The following is a 25449-nucleotide window of genomic DNA, read 5'->3' on the forward strand; positions in this document are numbered from 1 at the left end:
TAAAAACTACTGTGCTGAAATTTATTTTGAGTGAAACTGCTAAATAAAGATATTTCTGCTTTCTGTAACTTCGCAGCTCATGTAAAACCCGCCATGACACATTTTCGCCGATTTTAGCGTTTTCGGAATCGGATTTTATTAATTTTACAATATTTTTAATCTCACAACACTTTTTAAAAAAGTTTATTCCTTTTATTATTTAAAAAAAAAAAAAAAAAAAAAAAAACGTTTATCTGGGAGTGCCGGGTTTGAGACCCGGTTCGGGCATGGTTGTTCTTCTGTGTTCTATATGTGAGGTGTGTGAATATGCCCCCTTGTAAAAAGGGGTTGTGCAAGCGAATGAGACGCATGAAATAGCTAAGTCGCACTCTTGGCCCTAGTTGGCATTACTGAAGAAATAAGAGACTCGCACTTGACTTAAATCGCTGACAGATAACTGTCGGAGGGCTTGTAAAGTGCCATAAGTCACAACACACACAACAAAAAAATCGTACTTATTTTACTTCTCAGTGTTTAGCAAAATTCATTAATTTATAAAATTCCGCTTCTGTATATTATAAAATCTGTCCCGATGTTATTTTTCTATATTATCATTATCTTTAAAATTGTTTTGGTGTCTCTATTTCCAGTGCTGGGAAACTTGTGAGATGATGTATAAGAAGTCAGAACTTTGGAGTTCCATGTGTTTTGTACCTGAAATTTGTGTAAGTATATTTTAAAATATAAAATTTCATAAATTATATGTTTAAGACTCCGTATTTCTTGTCATATCTTATCTCGGTACAAAAAGTACCTTTGCTCTAAAGTGGATCATATACCATTACTATTAACGCCGTTTGCTATTTTTTTAAACTTTTTCAGCAAAGTTTTGAATAAAGAGAAACGAAAATAAATGGTGATCTTCCTTAAGTTTTTACACGTTTTTAATAGTTCTGAAAACAAATTTTAATGGAAAAAGATTATATATATATATATATATATATATATATATATATATATATATATATATATATAATGCTTGATTAGGATCAAGTCTTAGCGAATTTCAGAAATAAAACCAGTGCAAGATTTTAATTCACAGCAGAATTTGATCCTTTTTTTTTTTTAATTACAGGAATTTGATAATAAAGTGTTTCTATCTTTACAACGTATAAAAAAATTCTTAATAATTCGAAAAAAAATCATTATCTAAAAAATACAAATATTCATAAAACCTTTATTAAGTGTAAGAATCCTCAGTTCTAAAATTAAGCTTCAAAAATTCATACTGTGAATTCTCGATTATCCAGAATTAGGTAAAGCGATTAATGCGGATAATCGGGAAAGTTACCGGTAAAGGATTCCAATCAACACAGAAATGTCTTGCATAACTTAGACATCTATACATTTAATTAAAAAAAAAAACACAGAGTAATTATTTTTGGTTAACTACTTCTTTTTAATTTGTGATTGAAGGCATTTAAATGCCATTTTGCCACCTAAAAAAAGAGAAAAAGGAAAGCCAGAAATAATAGAGAATTTATTGTACTTAGATAAATTAAAAATCATTTGACTCAAATAAATTCATACTTTGTATTAGTTAATTTGTTGAACACGTTCAAATCTACGAATTCAAAATTACGAAACGAATTTTCCTATTAAGACACCGTCAAAAAACACATTCATTGTCAGAAATTAACTAAATCGCAATCCTCTATCTACGCATCAACATAAAATAAATTCAACATCTATTTAATCAGAAAAATAAGAATTTCTTATAAAAATTTTTTAAAAAAACTTGACATTGAATATATTTTCAACAATTCATTAACAAATCGTCTTTGTTACATTTTGTATTATTTAAATATGCTGCGAGTTCGAAATTATTTCAACATCTGCCAATTCAACGGAAATATTCGAGCGTAATTGCCTAAAACAACGACGAGAAATCTGCAGTTGTCGCGACTGCCATTAGCCGTGTTGCTACTTCTAATAACATATTTTATGTGTATCCGATTCCCTACTAATGGCCCTTTACGATAGGCTTGGTTGTAGATAGTCAGCTCAAATGCATACTTGCTGCCGCGAATGATCAGCAGTGAAAAGAAAGCTTTATTTTAGCTCTTAACCGCCAACAGCATGGTGGAGTCGTCGATTTTTATTACAAATGATGAGATCTGGCGGGGAAAAAAACAAGAATTACTGTTATCAGTCTTGTAATATAAAGCTTTGAATTGAACTCCGCAAAAAACTTAATTATATCGTTTATTTGGTGGGTTATTTTCTTCCTTTTTTCCTGACGAAAGTTATTTCTGAGTGTGGATTTTAAGAGCTCATGTTACAAATGTTGTTTCAAAGCTCGTAAACTTTATTTCAAATAGAAGGAAGTTTTTGTTCGCATTTATATTTGTGTGTATTATCTCTTGAATATTATGGAACTCATTATCCTTCGAATAAATTTCAGTTTAAGAGAAAATTTAAATCTCATGACTGAATTCTGAGAGTATTTAAGTGGTGTTTGATAGTGTCTCTTAAACTTTGAATTAATTTTTTGAGTTAATTTGTAGAAATTTGAAATATAGCTCCAGAAACATAATTTAATAAGCTTTTACTTTGCTTTCAGTTGCCTGGATGTCAAACAGCATGCAAAATGACCATCAATAATTCCTTAAGTAAGTAATTACTTCTACCTAGTATAAACTAAATAAGAAATAATAATTTAGCCTATTTTGCGATTGTTTATTGATTCACAAAGTTAGAAAACGTGACATATTTGTGAAAGGAGACTAGATTTTACAGAACCCCTTCATTTATGAAAAAAAAAAAAAAAGTCCGAAACCAGATAAGTGGAAAAATAAACAGGAAAATGCGATACTAATTTATTTAGAATCAAGATAGTTTTCAGAATTATTTTTGCATATTTATATTGAAAAGAGAGAGAGAGAGAAAAAAAAACAGAATCACTGACTGCCAAGTGTTTCTGGGACATCAAAATTCACTTACAGAACCTACTTGGAGTTGTTTGTTTAAGAAGTCATGGAACATACTATCTACATTTAACTTAAAACCAAACTGAATCAGGTTGTTATTTTTCAAAGAACTTTTAATACCGCTTTTGGAATTAGAAATAATTAATGCAAAAATAATAATGCACAAAAGAATTTCTACCGGATTTATTGTATTTACTTACCAGTTGTAATAAGACTAAATTTTATGATAAATAAACCGATTCTAAAATGGATAGAATTCCGCAATTTAATATTCAAGTATTTTCCTTTAGGCCAGTCTTGTTTCGTTCAATACTAAGGGGGTTTTACTTTCAAGTCTAGCTCAAAATACTAAACATTTATTCGGAATAAAATATTTCGGTAATTTTGTAATACATTGAATAATATATTTAATCGGAATTATTAATTTTCGGTAATTTTGTAATACATTGAATAATATCATTTCTTTTCATCCATGCAAAGAAAATATTTTAATTGAGTGTTTATTTTTACTTTCAGATGCGAATGATGCATTGATACCTCTGCTGGTTACAACTAAGTTCGATCGTGACACAATGCGTTATGCCTTGCACTGGATTCCTGAACGCTTTCCCGATAGCAAAAGAACGATTCTCTATACTGTTCTTTTCAAGGATAAAGGCGAAGACTGGCAGGTTATAACTCAGGTAAATTCTCTAATAATTCTTGTTTTAACGTTTTTATTTGTTATAAATTTGGTGTATATAAGATGGCTGATTGTAAGTTTTGGTAAATAATAGGACTGCTCAACTTTTTCCATTCGCGAATGAAGATACTTCTCGTGATTTCAACTGTATTCATAAATTAAAAAAAAAAAAATCTTCCCATATTTCAATTGTATTCATAAATAAATTTTTAAAAAACTGAAACTCTCAGTGAACTGGTTTTCATTGACAATCAATGGTAAAAAAAGAAAAAAGAAAATTATTCTAGATCGTATTTATTTGTAAAATTTTAACGAATTATTTCTGTGAAAAATAGCTCACCAAAATATTTTTTAAGAGAACTTTCTTAATGAAGAATTTGAAACAATCGTTGATTGTGAAATTCTCGCTACTTCAGTTTCTAGTTGTAAAATCCCTGGAATATAAAAAAAATAATATGTAAAATAAATAACACCATTACATCATTATTTATCTACATAATATACCAATTTATTTTTGTTAGTAAAATAAACCCTAAATTCAATAAAGTAAAGCAATAAATGCGGGGAAAACAATAGAAAATTGAACCAATAATTTAATTATTAAATTAAAATAATTTTTAATTAAAAGATAATTAAGATTAGATTTTTTTTTGTTATTCTTTTTATAAAACTACTATTTTAATTTATTCCAAAAGTTTGTCATTTAATTAAAATTTCTTTTCCATTTTCAAATGAAAAATTTAGTATGTAAATAATTTTATCAATTAATTATTAATCCATTCAGAATTAATTAAATTATTTATAGTAGTGACGAAAATATTAAATCAATGCAAAGAGAAGGATTAAGTTTAGAACGTTATCTGTTTTTTGTAATGCAAAGTAACATTGGCTCAGCGATGCACAAATCAGCCTAATTTAGGTCTAGTTTCTATATCCTTAACCCGTGCCGGAAACTTCAGATAATGCAAAAAAAAAAAAAAAAAAAAGCAATAAAATAATTCAATTTGGAGAAAAATTGCATAACGAATTGTGAATTTCTTTCGAGAATTTTTTTTATTCATTTCGGAATCTACGATGCAATTTATTTAAATGTATATTTTACTTTGTTATTTTTCATGGCTAGCTAGCTATTTTCGCGAAATATCAAATCTATTACTACTACTAATAATAAATGCCATTTAAAGCATTCGTGTCTTGGGAAAATTCCAGCAGAACTCAAAATTCAGCTGCAAACTTTCCAGTTGAAAATAATTGAATCAAAAAATTCTATCATTTAGTACATTGGTAAAAGTGAATTTTTAAGGTTTTTATTCAACATCGTTTGTTTCATGTTTGTTTTTGTTTTTTTTTCCACTTTCTGATGTGCTAGAATTTGGATATTCTGTACGGCTGTATGTTCTTAATAATATTACACCATTAAAAAGTTTATAGAATTTAATTATAAGTTATTAGGTCAATTTAATTTAATTTTGATCCTGTACAAATGATGTCAATTAGTGATGAAATGCAGAAGAATTTATAGCAAGATTTCTTTATATTTGTAAAACGAGTTTCAAATTAAAGACCAAAACGTAGAAAACAATTAAAATTTTTAAAAAGTCTACTTTTTTGTACACTAATAAAAGTGCGTTTCTAAACAAGTATTTTCATTAAATTTATTTTCAATACTTTTTTTTAATGTCTCACGATTCCAAGAGAGAGACATGAAAGATTTGAAATCGAAAATTTTCCAGTATAATTCTAAATCGCAATTTCTTGGTGATAAGTTCTCAATTTGAATAGTAGAGGACTTTAGGTTTGAAACTCAATTTCACCAAAATCAAGATTTGTTTGTGGGGCTAGTGTACATTAAATCAGACTTTGGTAGTCAAAGATTCTAATTCCCTGGTGCAGTTCGGATGTTTAGAGAAATGAGTGAAAACTCCAATTTTGTTATCTACATCTGACAATCGTTCAAAATTACGAGATTCCTCCTACAGTCGAAAGTGAAAACTTCCCACTATGCTTCGAATTGGTACATTAATAGAACTAAGATAAATTAATGCAATCCAAATGTTTCAGAAAAAAAAAAAGAAAAAAAACTTTTCAAAATAAAGTTTAAAAAAACAACTATGTATTTATTTAACAAAAAAAAATTTTTTCCTTCATACTTGGGTGAAACTTTTTATCTCTGTCATTATTTTTGAATTACAACTTTTAAATCTTTTTTGCCATGAGGAAAGGTTTAGTATTTTTCGGCCATTCAACTCTGTGTATTTAATACATTTGTGTAAGTGGAAAAGTAACGAATTACCGCTTCAGGGAATCAATAAATATGAATTTATTTTTTAAAATTGCTACCCTTTCGCAGTTTAAGGACAACCCCTCGATAATTGCGTGACGAAATCCATTTAGAACAGCGCAGATGTTACTGATTTGAAATGTATACGATTAATAGCTATACATAAAAATAAATAAAAGTTTTTTTTTTTTTTTTTTTTCTTCCCGTTGTTGGTAAAACTAGCGAAATAGGAGGAAAGAAATTATTATCGGATTGAATAATATTTTTAGATACGAATTCAGAGATTCAGTAGCGTATTAAAGATTTTTTTTACAATGAATAAAAATTCATGTTCGAATTATTTTTCCATTAGTTATATCTTTGATTTAGTTAACTTTGTCGGTTTACAAGAAGGCTCAACTAAAGCTTGTCAAAAGAAAATTTTTTAAAAATTCAAGTTTTAGTTTATACATTTTCGACCAAAAAATATCTTCCCGATCTAAAAAATTTGTGTATGTTGTACTTAAAGTATTGAAGGAATTAATTAATGATGTTAATGACGTAGAAATGTCAATTTAATACAGCATTTAGTAAATTTGAACAAACAATCTTAATTCAATAAAATTTTCTTTATTTTTTTTTTCCCTTTATAGTAAGGACTTTGGGCTACCATGCATTTTTCTCGTGTTCAATACCGCGCTTGCAATTCGATTAGATTTCGTTTGTAACTTTAAACGAGTCATAGGATAGGATTTATTTCCGATTTCACGGGGGGGGGGAGAGAAAAACTTACCTAGCGGAGCTCGGTCCTCCAGATATACTTTTTTTTTTTTAATCTGCATAGCAGAACATATTACCAACAATCTATCATTGAACAGTCTATTTTATTTAAATTGATATCACAGTATGCTTTAGTATCTTTTTGCAGTTGCGATCTCTTGACTTTGTATAAAGTAGCACGTAAAAAAACCCCGCACCTTGAGAATCTTTTTTTAACGGTTAAATTATTTTGTTGATATGCTGATTACTCCGCAATGCATGTAGAAATAAATATACATAAAAACACAGGTTTCCTAAGTTATGGACCCAGACTCTAATTAGGGTTGATTGATTTGGTTTAGCCATATTTGCGTCCCACTTTTGGAACAACAGAAGGATTATTTTGGAGTGGACCTCGTAATTTCAGCGGTGAGCAGATGACGATGAAAACATCTAAATCACCCTTCTCTTGAAACTACTGCATTACACCAACGAGAAGATTTAGGCTCTTCATGTCAGATTTGACGTGCTCCACGCCCGTATATACGGCTATTTTTCCGCGGGATCGCGTCTCAAATCTGGAACTCCTTTGTCCCAAAGCTGGAAGTATTATCAAGCCACCGTGGCCCACCCCATTTTGGGATTGCGAAAGAAATGACAGCACTTTTACCATCAAATTCTTCTGTGTTAACAAGCAAAAATAATTAATGAAAAGAAAAAAAGGTACTTTATAAGGGCCTCTAGTGTAAGGAGAGTTGACAGTTCCAGTTTTGCAAGCAGTCCAGTCGAAATATAATCGTTGTGGCGTAGACCTTTGGTGGTAGAGTATTGGCTAGTGTCACCCACGTCATTTGACTACAGTCCTGAATAATGAATTTTGTCTTTAAATATTGCTTTGCATCTTCAAAACAGAGTCGTTCATTAAAATTTCCGAAATAAATATTTAATTAAATTTAGTTCCATTTTCAGTTAATTAATTTTTTATAAACTTGTTTTATTTTTTTATTTGTAATATGAATTTAGTGTCGCAATAAAGTTTAAATTCATTACAGGGAAAATCAGGAATTATTCTTATGATTATTAACCAATTAACTGCGGAATTTATTTTTAAATCCCCCAAAGTCCCCCTTTTTAAAGTAAAGGGATGACGCATATACAAATCGAAAGCAATATAAATGGTTGCATAGTAAAGTTTGAAAAAAATAAAACGAATAAGATTTCAATTTTATTAGATAAAAAATAACACATCGATCTCGCCAAAATGAAAGTTTATATTCATGTGTATACCCGTCGAACGCACTTAATTGGTTAATGACAATCAGATGACGCGACTGGAAAAAGTTTGAAGAGATCCTCATATAAAAGGATACGAAAGAGAGTCTATATTTTTGATCTCTTCCAATTATATAACATAAAGCAATATTTATTAGTTGAAAACGTTACGTTTTTCAATTTTGTTAATTCATCCATTATTATTATCATTATTTGCATATTTCTAAGGTGTAATTTTAATTCCTTCCACAGTTAACAGTTAATGAAACTGAATTTACATTTGACAGAAGAATGTAATATGATTTTTTTTTTCTAAAAATAATAACTATTTGAAAAACTTTTATACACTCCCAAACTGTGGCTCTCCGAAACATGCTGCTTAGTGGTTGCCCTTGAAAAATACTTTGGAAACATTACTCTTTGACTGCATAAATTTCAAGAGGGGGATGAGGGAGGAATAACACTGAATTTCTAAGCATTATTCTAGAACCGTTCATTGTAAACTTTGTATGAAATTTACCATTTGTAATCTTCATAATGAAATATATAACTCTTAACTTTAAAATTTCCAATGTTAAAATACATTTTTGTCGGCAAACTTCAAAACTGCATTGAAGTTGATGCCCGAGAATCCAATTTCATCATTCAAGGTTTATTCGGTTCAAAAATATGGGGTAAAAAAATTTTGAAGCTCTGAAGAAAAATCGTGTATAAATATAAAAATACTATAGTTTCAACTGTAAAATTTTCAAGGTTCAATTCGCTCATTTTATTGGTCCCGAAAAACTTCGAGATATTAAGGTAAATTTCAGAAGTAATTTTGCAGGCACCGCCCGCAGTTTCTGGCATGAGATGTCGCGTTTGACTTGAAATACCATTTTTCAAATGAAAGACGACGCCACGTCAAGAACAAAGACGCACGTCTTCTATTCTGTTTCTGGTCATCCTGTCGCCCTTTACGAGAGCAATAATTTATATTTTTTATCACCGATTCCATTAAAATAAATAGGAAGCCAAATACAGAAAACCCCCGATTATTTAGACTTTTATTAACGAATGTGGTACCTGATAATCTTAGTGTGTTTCCTTTTGTTAAAAATAAAATCACGAATATTTTTTTTTTAAATTTCAAAATTGGCAATGGAGCAGATTTTCACGATGTGTAGGTTTGTAAGATATTATTATCGGTAGATGATCTTTTATAACTCAATAATTTATTCTGAGAAAATAAATAATGACACAGTTCCATTCTTAAGATTTCAATAAAAATGTGAGCAAATGCATTTTCTTCAAACAAAAAGAGTTGAACATTTCGGCAAAATGTGAAAATATTCTTTTGGAATTATTAGGGGGGGGGTCTGAAAAAATCATGAAAAATGAAAGACAAAAAAAAAAAAAAAATCGTAAATCTCTTATATCTGCGAATTCTCTTGTGAGAAGTTACATGACTGTTAAAAGAATTTGTTAAAATGTTAATACGGGGTAGTATTTGGACCAGTATTTTTAAAATTTCAACTAAACCATTTTGGAAAACTTTCTAGAAAGAAAGGAAGAAAGTTTTTGAATTAGAATTTTAGTTTTAGATTAGAATTAAGAAGGAAGATTTAAAATTTTATCTCTGTTAGCCGATGTATTCGTGACTGCGTCTGTAACTATATTTCAATATGCAGGTATGAGAAAGCCTTGATATTTGAATTTTCTAATAATTAACCAAATATTCAAAATCTAGTAATTGAATTTTGAAGTTATAAACAAACTTATCAAATGAAACAAAATCCTATTGAATAACCTCAAGTTAGAAACAGTATAAAAAGACACGTAATATGCATTAAAATTTTAAAAGTACTAAAATTTGAGACAAACAGTTATAGAAATTTCAAGAATTTTGAAAGATAGAGTAAGAAATACCTATCAAAATATACTACGTAATAAATTGAACCCAACTTCAACTGAAAAAACAAAGCAAAATAACAAAGGCAAAAATAAAAATGTCCAAGGAAAGTAATTGAACTTCAATATCTGCACAAACACGCGATTGATATATCGATTAAACAGTGAAGTTTAAAGTAACTTTGAAAAATTGATTAAAAAAGCAGAGAAAAATATCACGGTAATGAAATTAATGTAACTTTAAAGTTATTTTTTATTTCAAATATTAACTGGCTTAAGAATAATTTTTGAGCAGTGATTTATTCAAAAGTTATAGAGAAAAAAAGTTAATCTCCTTGGAGCAGTTAATCCTTCTAGTTGCTAAGAAACAAGTGTGCCACATTTTGTTTGAATCTCTCAAGGAGTGTAGAATTGTATTAGGTTCACACAAACACTCAGTTATGTATATAAATAGATTAATTAACCAAGTTTTGGATTATCCGACTTCATTAGGATCCCAATTAGCTTGGATAATTGAGATTTTAGTGTAATTGGAATTATACCGTAAATTATACAGCGACAGCATTTTCCACTCGATTTTCTAGTACTGTCCTACGAAAAGGCGTGTAGTATAGTTTCGTCGTATAATAAAGAAAATCTATTACGCATTTTGAACCTCATCTCTTTTCACCATTTGGATTCAAAAAATGTTGCAGATCTATTATTACGATTCAAAGACTACGCTTTAAATTTCCTTTAGCTAATTCTATGTGCTTGTGGGTAGACAGACAGACTATCCGTAAAGAAGAGAGGTAAAAAATTTGACAGATATTTAAAATTTCGATATAAAATTCACAGTAAAATCCATTAATCTAACTAGCTCCTTTACTTGGTTAATGTCTTGACATATAAGGGAATAAATAGATCTACAGATAAACTCGTATTCAAATTTGGTCTAAAATATGAAGATATATCTACAATTTTAATAATCAAACCTATAAACTAAATCTCATCTATCTATTTCATTGCCATTTTTTTTAAAGTTATGTTTATGTACACACGCACCGATAGACAGAATTCTCGCATATGAATTTCCCAAACATGCCAAGTTTTATTCGCCTAGCTAGCTACGTTATCGAGCTTTCCTGTTTGTAGATAGATTGGCAAACAAAATTTCAAATACTATTGATAGAAGGGCAGACAAAACTGATACTTTGTATACGAAAGTAAAAATTACAAATTGCAAACCGGATGTGCAGAGACTTCCGCAAACTTATTGCCTATTTCAATTAAGACCAATGACAAAAAATTTTATTCAGAGATTTTTTTCTATTTTAATGAAGAAGCCAATAATTCTATTTATGTAAGAGTATTATCTAAAACTTCCTTTATTTGTAAAATTACATTAATCGTTTCCTAAAGTTCGCTTCTGTTTTTTACAGACTGTAAACTATGGTGTGGAAATTAAAGGAAACCAAATGGGTCGAACTACTGCCATCCGAATTCTGGCAGCCAACGTTAGCCATCAGATTGCATTCACAGAAACCAATTTTGTCAATAGTCTGGTGACTGAAAAGAAAATTTATCTGGGAGACGAGAATTGGAGTCCTCAGTTAGTGTCCATGGTGCGAAGTGATACTTCTACAGGAATATTAACTACAATCACTTGGCCAGGTATACCAGAAGAATTTGGTCCAAATGAGTACGAAGTCTCGTGGAATGCTGTTGGTGACCCAATGGAAGTAACTGGTCATTTACAAACATCGGAGAATAAGGCAGTCCTCACTCTTTGGCCTGATTCCATATACTTAGTCACGGTAAGAATATTTATCATAAATAAAAATTTTTGATGATTGTTCGGAACCATGGGAATATAATTTCTGTAGTTCTAATTCCATTTAGTCTAGCCAAATCTACGAATCAAAGCCTCATGATAAAGGAAAAGGCTAACATCTTTTGCTTGTCAAAAAGACCTTGGACAATTGGCGCTAATTTTTGCAGTCATAATAATTGAATTTCCTTGCCGTGTTCAGGTATCTTGTCTAGAGAGGACAAATTAATCCATTTATGTCGTCACAAATCAGTGTTGAGATCTTTTATTATTTTGATGTGACCTTGAGGACTAGGCCCCATCTGAGGTAGAAGTCGGACTAAGCTTCAATTTATGATTGTAGATTGGTTTTCTTCGTATCTTTGAACGAAACTTGGCCTATATTTGGTCATAATTTTGGAGGAAAGCCTCAAGTAGTCGGTCAGGCGGCAGCGAAAAATTCAATCCAAAAGCACTAGTTCTTAAATAATACTTATCAAGACCACAGCCTTAGAAACAATTTATTCTCTTATTATAGTTCAAACCCATAGATTTTTCTTTATAACATGAATAAGAGTGATTCAGAGATTTGACAGTGTATTTTCGAAAATCAATACTAAGGCCTTTAAATTTCACATTCGGATTTAATTTACTGTTGATGTGGAAGAATGATGATTGAGGTGTCAGTTCAAATATTGTTCAGATCGGCCCGATATTGTTCAAAATTATGATGATGTGCCGAAATAGCCCTGTGCGGCTTCCAAAAGGCTTGGTAATGCAAAAAATAACTATATCATACTGATATTGCATCAAGAAGTATTAAACTAAGCTTTTTTATATCGTAAAGAGAAAGAAAATAATTCCGAAATGTCATAATTTGTGGCAAATTTTCATCCAAATCGCCAATAATGCAACATATTACATATTAATATCCAAAACCGTCTCAGACGTTTTACTCACCAGTCTGTTATGAGGGATCTAAATTTTTAACTTATGTCGAATGTGTTCAGAAATTTCTCAAAGGGATGCAACCATCAAAAGATTTGTTTAATTATATTAGGGTTACGCGGTATATTTTACGACACAGTTTGAGTAAGTTTTAATCCTTTTCAATAGAATAGTGAAATAATCCTTGACGCGATATTCAAGACAGATTCTCGAAGAAACAAATTTTGCTATCTATATGCGAATATAGATAGCAAAATTTCAAGTTAATTAGACGAATTCTTGGTAAGAAAGAGGATAATTCATAATCCCATTTGGTCAATGCCATCTGTTGAGAATATCTTTCTTAGTCTTTTACTCATCGTTTAAGTGTCTTTCGTATTTTTATAAATGAGTAGTGAGTAATGATAGTTGAGTGTCTACCTCATTACCCAAATCGTATACCCCCTAAAAGCACCATTAGTACAAGGATGGGAAGTTAGAGCAATTTTAATAGAACAAGAGTCCATTTTTTCAATGCGTGGCGAACAGTCATTCAGGACATTATATATGGCTATGAGGTGTATAAAACGTTTATTAAAGATTATTTCATTCATTTATCAATATAAATGTTTTTTCCTCATTAAATTTGTTCTATTTTTTTCCAGGTGGATAGGTACACTTCTGACGGAATAATATATGGTGATACAACACAGGCTCTACTAATTAACACGAAAAAAACGATTAACCCACATCTTGGGGATGCTTCATCAGCATTATGCAACAATGGTAAAGAATATTGTTTATATAAAAATAAAAGCAATTTACTTGAATTGATTGATATTACTGATATTAATTTATGCAGCTTAATGTTTAAATTCGTAACTGTATTTTCTTATCAAAACAAAGCAGTTCAAGAAAATAGTTCGTTATTGCGTTCTGAACATTTTATTCATTTATTATTAAGATAAAAAACATTACAGTTTGTTAAATAATTAAATATATTTTTCAAGTACTTATCTAAGGCTGTTTTTAGGTGTTTATATAAATTCTTGCAAGCCAAGACTTTTCCCCGGAAAATATAAATTATTTAAAGTAAATAAAATCTATGAGATGAATCATGTCTTCAAAAAATTAGCTCTATTAAGGTGGTATAATGTCGATTTTGGATTTTGAGAATCACCAGTTCGAGATTTAATTTGACTTTTGGTTCGATACTTATTAAACCTGAGTCGGTTTTGGACTCATATTTCGTGGCACTTGAAAGTTTTAAGAGTAGAATAGAGCTAAGATGTGGCTCCCGTCACCTGGCCATATACAAAATTACGAAACGTCGGATAGTTTTAAAATTTTCTTAATAAAAAATAATTTTTAAACATATGTTTTCATAAGTGCATTAAAATTCTTTTTATTAATTATTCTTTTATTTTAATTATTTTCTACTGTTCAATCTTTAATTTTTAATTAATTATAATAAGTATTTTCTTTAAAATCGATTTTTTTCCAAAGTTTATCACCAGAAGGTGCCATAGGTGCGGAATCGGAATTTAATTAGGATAATCGATTATATGATAACTAAGTTCTGAAAATATCAAAATGCTGGGTTGTCATCGAGGGATCCAAATTTCAAATCTCTAACACACCAGGAAGTGAATAAAAAAATCAATTACAACATTTAATCGTTACAAACATGAAACAAGTCAAATTAAATGAAAATGTATAAAAATGATACTGATGGTATGGAACAATGCAAAATATCATCCTATCCATTTTAACTCTTGATATTAATTTCACTGTCAAAATAATGAAAAAAGGGAAACCACGTTTGAATTTATTAAGGAAGCACACAGCTGTGCAAATCTCTAATATTAGCTTATTTGAAGAGGCAACATGAATGTTTATTAATTACTATTTCTGTAATTACTGTGAACTTTATAATATATCGAAGAATTTTGCAAATTATTTTACACATTAATTTGAGGAATATTCTTTAGCACGCATGATCAAAAAAATTAAAGTCCTTCGAATTTAATTGATTAGAATTTTTATTAACTTACATAGTCCACTTATTCTTAAAACATTTTTTTTTTTCAGATGAAGGATTCCATATCAATAATTCCGTGTATGTCCTGGTCTTTCTCGTCGTTTCAACCACGTTTATAGTACTGTACTACATAATTGGTAGAGTGCATCGCGAAGTTCAAGAAGAGAATCGCAAGAAAGCTCTTCACGCATCTTTAATAATTGGTAAGTCCGATTCTCTTATGAATTTGTAATTTTATTTTGAGCAGATTGAACTAGAATTTCCTAACTGAAGGGAAGTAATAACAGAAAGTGAAACTAAATTTTGAGCAGATGATTTCGAAGAATATCCTCTGATCAAAAGGTGTGGTTTGTTTGAACTAGCCGTCGATTTCTTTAAAATAATAAAACTCAAGGCTTCATAACTCGGTCAATTTTAATCGCAAATAAATGAATTTTTTTTATATTCAAAGTTTTAAAAATACTTTATTAAATATGAATAACAGAGCTGGGAAATATAAAAATTTAAACCTCGCAAATGCTTCACCAGTGCGGCAATTTATTTAAACAACATAGAGCCTAATTATTTGCATCGTTTAAAGTATTTTTCCAACTGGAAGTAAATGTCTATGTCTAATGGTTAAGAAATTAGCTATTGGGCCTTATTAGAACAGACGCTCTATAAAATAATAATATATGAATAAAAATAAGATCTAAAAAGACTAAAATTAGGCCTTTAAATACGCGCATCATTTCGATTAATCGGTTCGATTCGGGTATCATTAACAACTTTGATAAAGTTTTGAATAGAATATTGATTGCAGCGACTTACAAAAGGACTAACATGAGTGTTCTACTTTCTACTTTCTGACATATTTAAACAATACGACGTGTTTTCGGCTTTGCTATACAGTGGCAAGAATCGAATATATATGTAAAAGCACTTCTTCTCACCTGCTGAATGGATCGGGAATTTGGTAAAAATCTGCAGTTTTGGTATCAAGACCATATAACCAAATTACATTTATTTAAATTGTATTTTTGTGTAATCGTGTTCACATCCATGAGGACAAACAGATGCTCATACTTCCTTCTAACGGATTTCGTGCGAAATTTGATGATCATCAGATGTATGATTATGATGATAAAACAATTAGAGAACTTTCATTTATTTTAGCTAGTCCTTTTTTTTTTTTTTTTTTTTTTTTTTTTACTTTTTCTTGGATACAAAGTACGGAAAGTATTAAAATCGTCAAAAAAGAAAAAGAAAAAAAAAGAATGTGGCGAATGTCCAAGTTTTAGAACTCAGTCCGAAAAACATATTGTTGGAATTAAGTCTGTTTTTCTATGAAGGCGATAACTCAAACACACTTAGAGCTAGATGTATGAAATATGTGGTTTCACAACATCGCAAGATTAGATTTCTATCAAATTTTGAGCGACATTTATTCGCAGGAAATCTAGCTTGCTGGTTGTCCAAGTGCAGACGTGTACGATAGCTACAAAACGTGAGGAACTAAATAAACAAAATTTGGTACACAGATTTAGCTCATAAAATTTAGATATGTACCAAATTCGTCAAGAGGTTGACTTGAGCATGCTTGTAAATGCGCTAACTCAAAAAGAAAAAAAAAAGGGAGGGGGAATCCAGTATGCAGTTTTAGAATCTAATGTGTAAATCCTAATCAAATTGAACCTTTCAACCTTTTGAATTATATCCATCAAAAGGCTAATCGTCTGTCGGTCTGTGCTTTCACATGCATTTTAACTCAAAAATGTAATATGAAATTTGGTACGTGATCTTGATATTAAAATTGTAGCTCAAAGGCAAATTTTGGTGTCAATCAATATGTAAAAAGGCGTCCAAATGTTTCTTTACTACGAAATATAAAACGTTAATACGCAGGACTATGAAAATAAAAGCGTTTATAATATTCGCGGCATCGCCCTAGTTTCAATTTCATGCGCAGGAAGAGGGAGTAGAATGTTTGTTATACAGTATGCGAGAAAGTTTCGGAGAGACCACTCCCCCTGGTTGAGTCATTAGGTCTGCATGCACGCGGATAAACAAAGCTCACTCTGACGGATTTCGCCAAACTTAGACAGAAATATATAATTTAAATATATAAACAATTTTCGAAATTTCACTCCTCTTCCTTTTCTGAATCATCACATTCATAAATATTTCCAAAAAAAAAAAAAAAAAAAAAAAGATGTTTTCGGGAATTAAAATCTAGAGATTCATTAAAATCTAAAATCTAGATTATGGAGGTTGATTCTTTTGATGATTACAATACTTTCTGTTTGAGCGTATTTTTTGTGCATGAAAAAACATCCGTATCGGAAAATATTTCTATTCTGATGAGCGAGAATCAGATGTATTTTGTGTTTTTATTTTATCCAACACAAGATTATCCTCTCCCAGTTAACTGTTTATGCTAGAGAAATTAGAAACTTATTTTATGACGTAAACGTTCATTTTTTAGAATCTCACAATATGTTGCATTGTTCTATTTCATTTGAATTGGCGATCAGTTTTGTTCTTTGAATATTTTCTAGTAAATTTACTTTTCACATATTGGTATAAGTATATACTTCCAAATTTTTACAATGCGATTATTTTTTTTTTTTCAGAAAAGTTCCGTCAAATGTTGGTTAACCAAGAGCAAGGTACTAGCAAATCCTGCCTTTCAAGTATACAAGTTCATTCTAATTCAAAGACTGTTGGTGAAAAGCCAGAAGTGATTTTAACAGTGTGAAAGAAGAAATATAAATTTGAGTGGTGTAAATATTTGTAAAGTACTGAGAATCTTAGAGTCATCTTATCAAAAGAACTATGCTATTTTTGTGTGAAAAATAGCACAGATAATTCCATCATGAAATATTACTGAAAATGAACTCTTTCATGAAAATGATTATTGCCAAATATTCTGTATATAGGTAATTTATTTTTGTACATTGTAAATTTTTAATAAATATAATGTTTTTCTTTAATCAAGATACTTAAAAATGTTTATGAAGAAGGACATCTAAATCTAGGTCTTTACACGAGATCACTAGGAGCATCTTCGGGACAGCGGACATTTTAAAAAGCGCCATTTTTCGTCAAATTTATCAACTTCTTTTTTCAAATATAAATTAAAATAAATACTAAAAATACTTTTTAAAACACTCTTATTAGTGTATTAAAAAGTAATGTCTTTTAATTTAATTATTTTGAACATTTTAGTATATAATTTGTAATTGATTATTAAAAATATGACGTCATCTTGAAATCAATTTTTTTCACCAAATTTGTTCCCTGATGAATACACGGTAAGGAATCGAAATTTGATTAACCCTTTCTAGGGCCATAGGAAGTATGCTTCCTACCAAATTTATCAATCTTTGTACGAACTTATGCCAATCTACATAAATTCAGACAAACTTTTCAGTAAAACAGAAACTTAGATGCTTCAGTAGCTTATCTCAAACAAAATGGTGTGTCGTCTTGATTTGTTACTTAATTATTAATTAACCAAATTAATTAATCAAATTAAATTTATCAAAAAAGTTAAATGAATCAATTTTCTTAAGCCATCTAAATCCTAAAAGTATTTCAATATATCATGACTAGAAAAAAAATGGCCTTTTAAAAGGTTAAATTATGCGATAAACTGATTATTAAGGTCTGGTAAAAGATTAAACGCATAAGTGTAGAAAATTTAAAAATTATTCATACAGAAGACAGCGAAATTAGAAAGAGAAATAGGCATTCTCCATAATTTCTCTAAATTCTCGCCAAGTTTTCTTACCAAACAAAACTAAGCTCAAGTAAACCTATAAAGTGAGAGCAAATAGCACTAGTTAATGAGCGAGAGCAAGTCCCACAATCCACGGGAAAACATGTTACATCACTCTCACGTTCATCACACTCTCGCTTATCTGACTCGTATTATCTTTCGATTGTAAGTCTCGGTTTATTTATTTATTTATTTATTTTACCATCAAATGACGCAGCTAAATATTTCTTGTAAATCATCTAATGTTTCGAATCAAATGAACAAAGAAAATTTGATTTCTTCGCTGATGAGATATCGGTACAGGAGTGCCGACTCGAATGTTATCCTCGTCATCTGGCAATGATCCAAAATTGCGAGATCGAATCACATGTAAATGAAGTGCAATCGCATTAATCACAGGTAATTAAGTGCGATCGAATCACAGGTAAATGATATAAAACTTGTTCATACACACACAACCGAGAGATGTAGAAACAATTTACGAAATCGAACAAGTTTCATTTTAAATATAGAATTTCATTGCACAGGATATGAATAACTGATGTTTAAAACAAAATGCTGTTCAATTATATTAGATATTTTTAAGTACAATAGAATCCTGTTTCATTACAAGACAAGTTGGCTTTCATTCTATTCTCAACTTAAACCAGCACTAGCTACAGCAGATTTTGATTTAAATAGTATCTTACAGCCAATAATTGATCTCAACTTAATCAATGGCATATTTTTCTCTGTGCTATCAATTTTAAATGACACTGGCTAGTTAAATTTTGATTTTAAAATCTCTTACACGCAGTAATAAATCTTGACTTAATCAGTGGCGGATTTCTGACTACTTATCTAGTCGAGCAGAAAACATTATCACTTGCCAGATAAATAAATTTTAAAAAAATACAAATTCTGTGAATTATAACATATTAGAACAGGAATCAGTGACAGATTTCCAATTAGGCAGCTGCCTATGGCCACAAGCAAGTCGATTTAAAAACTTATTTTCCTAGTTGTCAAATCAGTAAAAAAATACAAATTCTATGAATGATAAGATATTTGGATTACAACAACACTTAATCAATTATAATTGGTCAGATTCCTATACACTTCTTCATTATACGTTTACTTAATTTTTAGAATGTTTATAAACGCCGAATTTCCGCTTCAACAATATACAATTTAAACATGGATGCTCGACAGTCTGGAATCATAATAGATGAAGAAACATATATTTTCACAAAACCTCGTAAAAAATAAAAGATTAAAATAAATCATTAATATGCTAAAAATGTGCAGAAATGCGAAACTAAATTTATCATCTTAAAAGAAGGGTCACATACTGTGTGTCCACCACGAGAACACTTCCAGACAACCGTCTATGTTTACGGCGGGCGTTATAGAAACAGGTTACTGTAGGAAGAGTTAATTTCGCAGAGGTAGAAATTCATTCAAGTTTCTTACGTTGGCACGTTTAGCGCCAAATTTGAGATATTTGGTATTAGCGTATTTAAGTTTTGAAAAAAAAATCATTAAGCTGAAAATCATTTGCGTACTCAGAATATTGAAAATATCTGATATTCCTGTCATATTTATACAAAGAACAATGCAAATCAATTAGAGAAACTGAATAATTATTTGTAACGATTGCACAAGAAGGGGGAAAAAATTATCAAGTACAATCATGACAAAAAAATTAATCGTATTCATTTCATTTGTTTTAAATTTATGTAAATAATTAATATCAAATTCTCCGGAGCAAACGCGATATAATCTAATTTAACATAAAAAAAATAGCATAATCAGTCGCAATTATTTCATATTTTTATAAAAGGTTGTTTTTATTCTGTTACAAAATAAAATGTTCATTGTTAAATATGCTTGAAACTTTTCGAAATTTATATTTAATTATTTTTCTTATGTATATGCTATTTCCCGAAACTTAAGATTAACAATTACCATACTATCAATTTTTAGATTTTTAATAATCTAACTTTGATTTGTAACTTATTTTTAATATGCACAAGCTTTCTACAACATAATTAATTTCGAAAGTTTGTTCGTAAAAGTATTCTGAGCCCAATATCGCTTTACATTATGCTACGAAAAAATCTGTAAAAGTTAAGGTAGTATTCCAGATGACCATTAATTCATTTTCCTCGGTTTGAAAAAGAAATCTATTTCAAAAAAAAAATTTTTTCACGAACTGTCAATTCAAATAATAGGGTGATAAATGAGCTTTTCTTTTCAATATATATTAGTAGTCATGAGCAGAGTAGCAATAAATGATCCATAAATTCCTGCATTCATTTTGTCATTTCGGGGTTGAAAATTCTTCACTCCCAATGTCCTCCAGTTTTAAATTTTAACTGCGATTTTAAAGTCTCTACTCTCTTAACTTCTTTTAAAGTCTTTCCTTGAAAACATTTTAAAGGGTGTTAAAATTTAAGAGCAAAAAAATTATTAAATAATGAAATGTAGTTAATATTAATCAAAGATTAATAAAATATAAAAGAAGTAAGCTAAGCGAACATAAAGACACGTGTAACTGCGGCTAAAGCTAGAAAACAAATGAGCAACAGTTTTTTTTTTCCCCCGCTTCAAACTGACGCCAATAAAAAGAATAACTCCCAGACTTCCGTCCGATGTCACCCATTGAAAATGGATCTTCCCTACCGGAACCTGTTTCTATAACGCCCGCCGTAAACATAGACGGTAGTCTAGAAGTGTTCTTGTCGTGGACAGACAGTAATGTGCACTGCATACGATCGCAAAATACCTAAATCCACCACCGACTATAAAACGTGTTTACAATGAGTAATTAAATAATTCTTAAATAAAGTAAAACATAATTAATTACTCATTTACTATAAATTGGGCTGTCAATTACCTATTTAACTCTTTATGTTATATTCCACTTGACAAATGCTGTAACATTAGGATTTTAAATTGTACACTTGTTGGGAGTTTTATTATGAGCACCTTTTTTCCCAACTTTGACAGGCCATAAAAATGACGAGTAGAAGGAAAAAAAAAAAAATGAATTTGTTACTAAAAGTTATGTACAAACATGTCTACTTATCAATATAATCGCCTGAAGATTCAAGCTTTTGTCATATCGGCGGACAAGGTTCTCTCTTCGATCAACATGGCCGCCAGTGAAGTGAGATGAGCTATAACGCTTCTTTGAACCTCTTCATATGTCTGGAAGTTCTTTTGAGATTTCTTTTAAGGAAAGAATAAGGAGCAGACGTGTCTAATCATTCATCCTCCGAAATTGCTTTTTCAGCTTGCTAGTTTGGCAGCTTCTTTGTCAAGATTTCCAACATTCTCCGTATCGTTTGTACCAACCGTTATAATCAACCCATTTAACAAGCTCGTTTCGATAGACTTACGCTCTTCATTGAGAACGTGATTTAGAGCCGAATGGTTTTCATTTCCCTGAATGAAAGTACTAGCTAGCAGGCCAAAGCTTCCAGACTAATAAGGAGCTTAAAATGAATATTAAAGCCCGTCTCATCTAACTGACTGCAATATTCTTGGGAAAGATGATAGAAAAGTTGACCCGCAAATATGACAAAAGCCTGAATCTTCAGTCAATTACATCAAAAAGTAACAATACTTGTACGTAATTCTTGCTAATCAATTTCTTGTCTATTCTTATTTTTTTATGGTTTGTCGGGGATTGAAAACAAAAACAGTCATCGTATTTCCTTTTTATTTATTATAATAATTAAATGTTTTTCTTTGTAAGTAAAGAAATCACTAACTAATAACTATGCTGAATGTCTCAAGAATTTTATTATTTTAATCATTTTAGTCCATGATATGTATATTAAAAAATAAACAGATAAAAATATACGGGGTGTCTCAGCACCAGGGTTACAAACTTCGAAGAGGGAATAAGGTATTCTTGGATAGTTCGCAAATGCATAGCAGAGCAAGGGCAGAAATACTTACCAAACATGGTAAATAGCGTTGCACGCACGCAGAACTACCGGGCTTTTCCTAAGAAAATCTTCATTTTAGCATTCAACAGCACAATTCAATTATTATAATCAATGACGCCATAGCTGTCCACTTTGAACAGAGAGTGATCATTAGCCTATGATGCCACAGTTGACATCAGTAGATCCAAAATGCATAGTTCATGTCAAAGTTGTGAAAAGCACTTTCACAGTCGACTCAAAACGCACCATACAGTAAAAATAATACATGGAGATTCACTACAAGCATTTTTTTTCCAATCAAAAAAAGAACGAGAACGGGCAAATGTATGCCAAAGAAGTGAAAATTTTCTTTTAATAAAAAAAATAATAAAGTTATCGATCGAAATACTAATATGAATATGTGGAAGAGGGGGAAAGTGTCCCCCCACAGATGAACTATGTACAATGAATCAAACTTTTGGGTCAGCTGATGGCAGCTGTGACACCATTATTAAGTCACTGATTATGGTCAAGCTCTTTTCACGCGAATACTACGAGATCATTGAATTTTGCAAAGGAATATTGAAATGAATAGTCTAAGGGAAACGCCCTGGATTCTTTTGTATGTGTAACGGCATCTACCGTGTCTGACAAGCCTTTCAGACCCAGTATATGGATATGTGATTCCGTGTCGTCTAAATGTGTAGTCTATCCCTCCTAGAACACTGGCGCTGAGATAATGTATTAAAAAAGAATACGTCCCCATGATAGCTATTTTTGGGTATGGTTAACAGGCTTGTACGGATTTTACATGTTTGTAAAAACTAGCAGAACTTGGCTAATTGAAAATTTTTAAATCGAATTTATTAGCATTTCTATTATTATCCCCCCCCCCTTCTCTTTAGTATCTAGAAGTTCCTATTAAATCCTTAATCCTAGTCACCGTACATCACATGGACATTGAATAATCGCTTTTCAAACTTTTAAGATATAAATGATTAATAATATAATTAATATATAAGTTAATGTTATTACTAAACTATTTTTGAGGCACTATAATTCGATATAAAAACATACATAATCTACAAACACTTCAAGGATTCTACAGACTCTTATTTGAATTAGTAAGACAGCAAACTCCCAAAATGGTAAGTGCCATGGAATTAGATAATAAAAAGTGAAAACAGTTAAGAGGTTAACATATTAAATTCAAAATCAATATAAAATATTGTTTTAGTTAAAAATATCTTAAACTTGTGATCGTAAGAGAATAACTTTTAATGCATTCGAAGACTTTACTAAGGTAGAATGCATTCAATTAAGAACTGCTGTATTATATACCATTATATGTGTGTGTGGGAGCGAATGTGTCTATCCTAAGAATGAATTCACTTCAAAACTATGTTTAGGGATTAAATATTATATTTTGTGGTACATATTTACAGTTTTAAGGTCAAACAATGGTTTTGGCACCTCATCCTACTACCACAGTTCGGCATTGCACGGCTTACAGCCGTGCAATGCCGAACAGCACAGCACTGGATCTCAAGTCTTACTGAATATTCATTAACGCTCTTAGCGTTACCCCTGGCGCCGCCTGCGCCATCTCGTGAGGAGTTTGGAAACTGTCACTACATATATAACGCTGAGAGTACGTTAGAATATGAACTATATTGAAGTTTTACTACGTAGTTGTTGTACTCAGTGCTGCATTCTATTTATAAAAGATAATATTTTTAAAAATGTCATGAAATTTATAACTTTTTCATTATAATCATCACTTGTAAAAAATAATTTTAGCTTAGTTACACATAATTTAGTGTAAAACTGTCAAATGCTAAAAGTAAATGTTTGCTGTGATTTTTAATGCAAAAATTGGCGCTTCTGTGTTTTATCTAATTTGACTTCATGTCGATTTCGGAATCGATTCAACAATCAATTCCTGATGTGTTAGAAATTTGAAATTTCGCACACTTACATATTCTCGATGACAACATTCCATTCTAGTAATTTCATAATTACTAGTTAATTGATTAGTTAAATTTTAATTCCGCATTAAGGGTGCCATCTAGTACACAATTAAAGAAAAATTTGTATTTAAGATTCCATAATACTGAACTGAAAGTAGCGAGTTTTAATTTAGTAATTAGAAAGAAAATAATTAAATTTCTATTTTTTTATCACCTTATTTAAACATGTCTTTAAAAACGGTTTTTATTAAATTTATCTCTTGTTGAACTCAATTTTAGATCTAGCTTTTTTTTTTTTAAATTGAGTTTTCTCTGTAGTCCCGTCAATTTCAAATTAGCCACTACGATGTATTTAGTTACATCGAAACGATATACAACTTTACATGATACGAAATTTTTTAACTTGACCCCTTAACTACAGAGCCCGTGCGTCGTAAGTGGTTCCAATTATTGTTTTTTAAACTAAAATTAAACCATTTTAAGATATCATAATTCGATTCAGAATTTACACACAGTATACTTCAAGTATTCCACGGTTTCTTAGTTGAATTAATAGGTCAGCATATTCCCGAAACAGTAAGGGAAATCTGACTACACTATATACGAAGAAAGCAAACCAGTTCAAGATTTGTTGGAATTTCTAAATTTTTGAAGTGGTATGAATAAATTCAACAGGTACAAAAACTGCCCAGTAAATAGCAAGGCAATATGCAGAAAGAATGAATAGAAATAAATCATTTGTATGCATAGAAGACATGAAGCAACGCAGTTGTGAAGTTGTGCAAGGTCTATTCAGAACTAATTAAAGGGATTTGATTAAAGTCTTATAATTTCATGAAATATTTAAATTAATGCCTAAAACAAAGGTGTTTAATATCAAACTAGCTTAAAAATCACGTTGATGTTACACTGCAACAACTGGAAAGCAACATTTAGAGCGATATCTTTTTCTTTGGAAGTGGTGGTGATGAATTAAACAATTTGCACTCTCATTGAATTGCATCTACAGTGAAATATTGATTTTTTTTTTTTAATCCAAGATTGTGTAATAAGGCATGAATAACAAGATAAATGGCTCAAAAGATACTAATGGTATGTATCAGTTCAAACTGAAGCCTTCAAAACATAATTCTTTCTAGAGTAATTATGCATTTATATTCCTCAAATCAGATTAGGATTCATGTCATGTTGGAAATTCGTATAAAAACATACT

The 25449-nt window shown here is 30.2% G+C and overlaps 1 protein-coding gene across 2 annotated transcripts in view; it reads left to right on the forward strand.

Annotated features, from left to right (window-relative positions):
- The window catches only part of LOC129958919 (uncharacterized), a 49406-nt gene extending 31845 nt beyond the window's left edge, over nucleotides 1–17561 (forward strand). For both annotated transcript variants that reach the window (XM_056071660.1, XM_056071659.1), the window contains exons 3-9: nucleotides 630–704; nucleotides 2603–2651; nucleotides 3486–3652; nucleotides 11254–11628; nucleotides 13214–13334; nucleotides 14640–14792; nucleotides 17202–17561. In XM_056071660.1, the coding sequence (XP_055927635.1) occupies nucleotides 630–704; nucleotides 2603–2651; nucleotides 3486–3652; nucleotides 11254–11628; nucleotides 13214–13334; nucleotides 14640–14792; nucleotides 17202–17326 (1065 nt within the window). In that variant the 3' untranslated portion in view covers nucleotides 17327–17561. The remainder of the gene's footprint in view (nucleotides 1–629; nucleotides 705–2602; nucleotides 2652–3485; nucleotides 3653–11253; nucleotides 11629–13213; nucleotides 13335–14639; nucleotides 14793–17201) is intronic.
- Nucleotides 17562–25449: the final 7888 nt, after the last annotated feature.

This window comes from Argiope bruennichi, chromosome X1 (assembly GCF_947563725.1).
Source record: "Argiope bruennichi chromosome X1, qqArgBrue1.1, whole genome shotgun sequence".
Taxonomy (NCBI): Eukaryota; Metazoa; Arthropoda; class Arachnida; order Araneae; family Araneidae; genus Argiope; species Argiope bruennichi.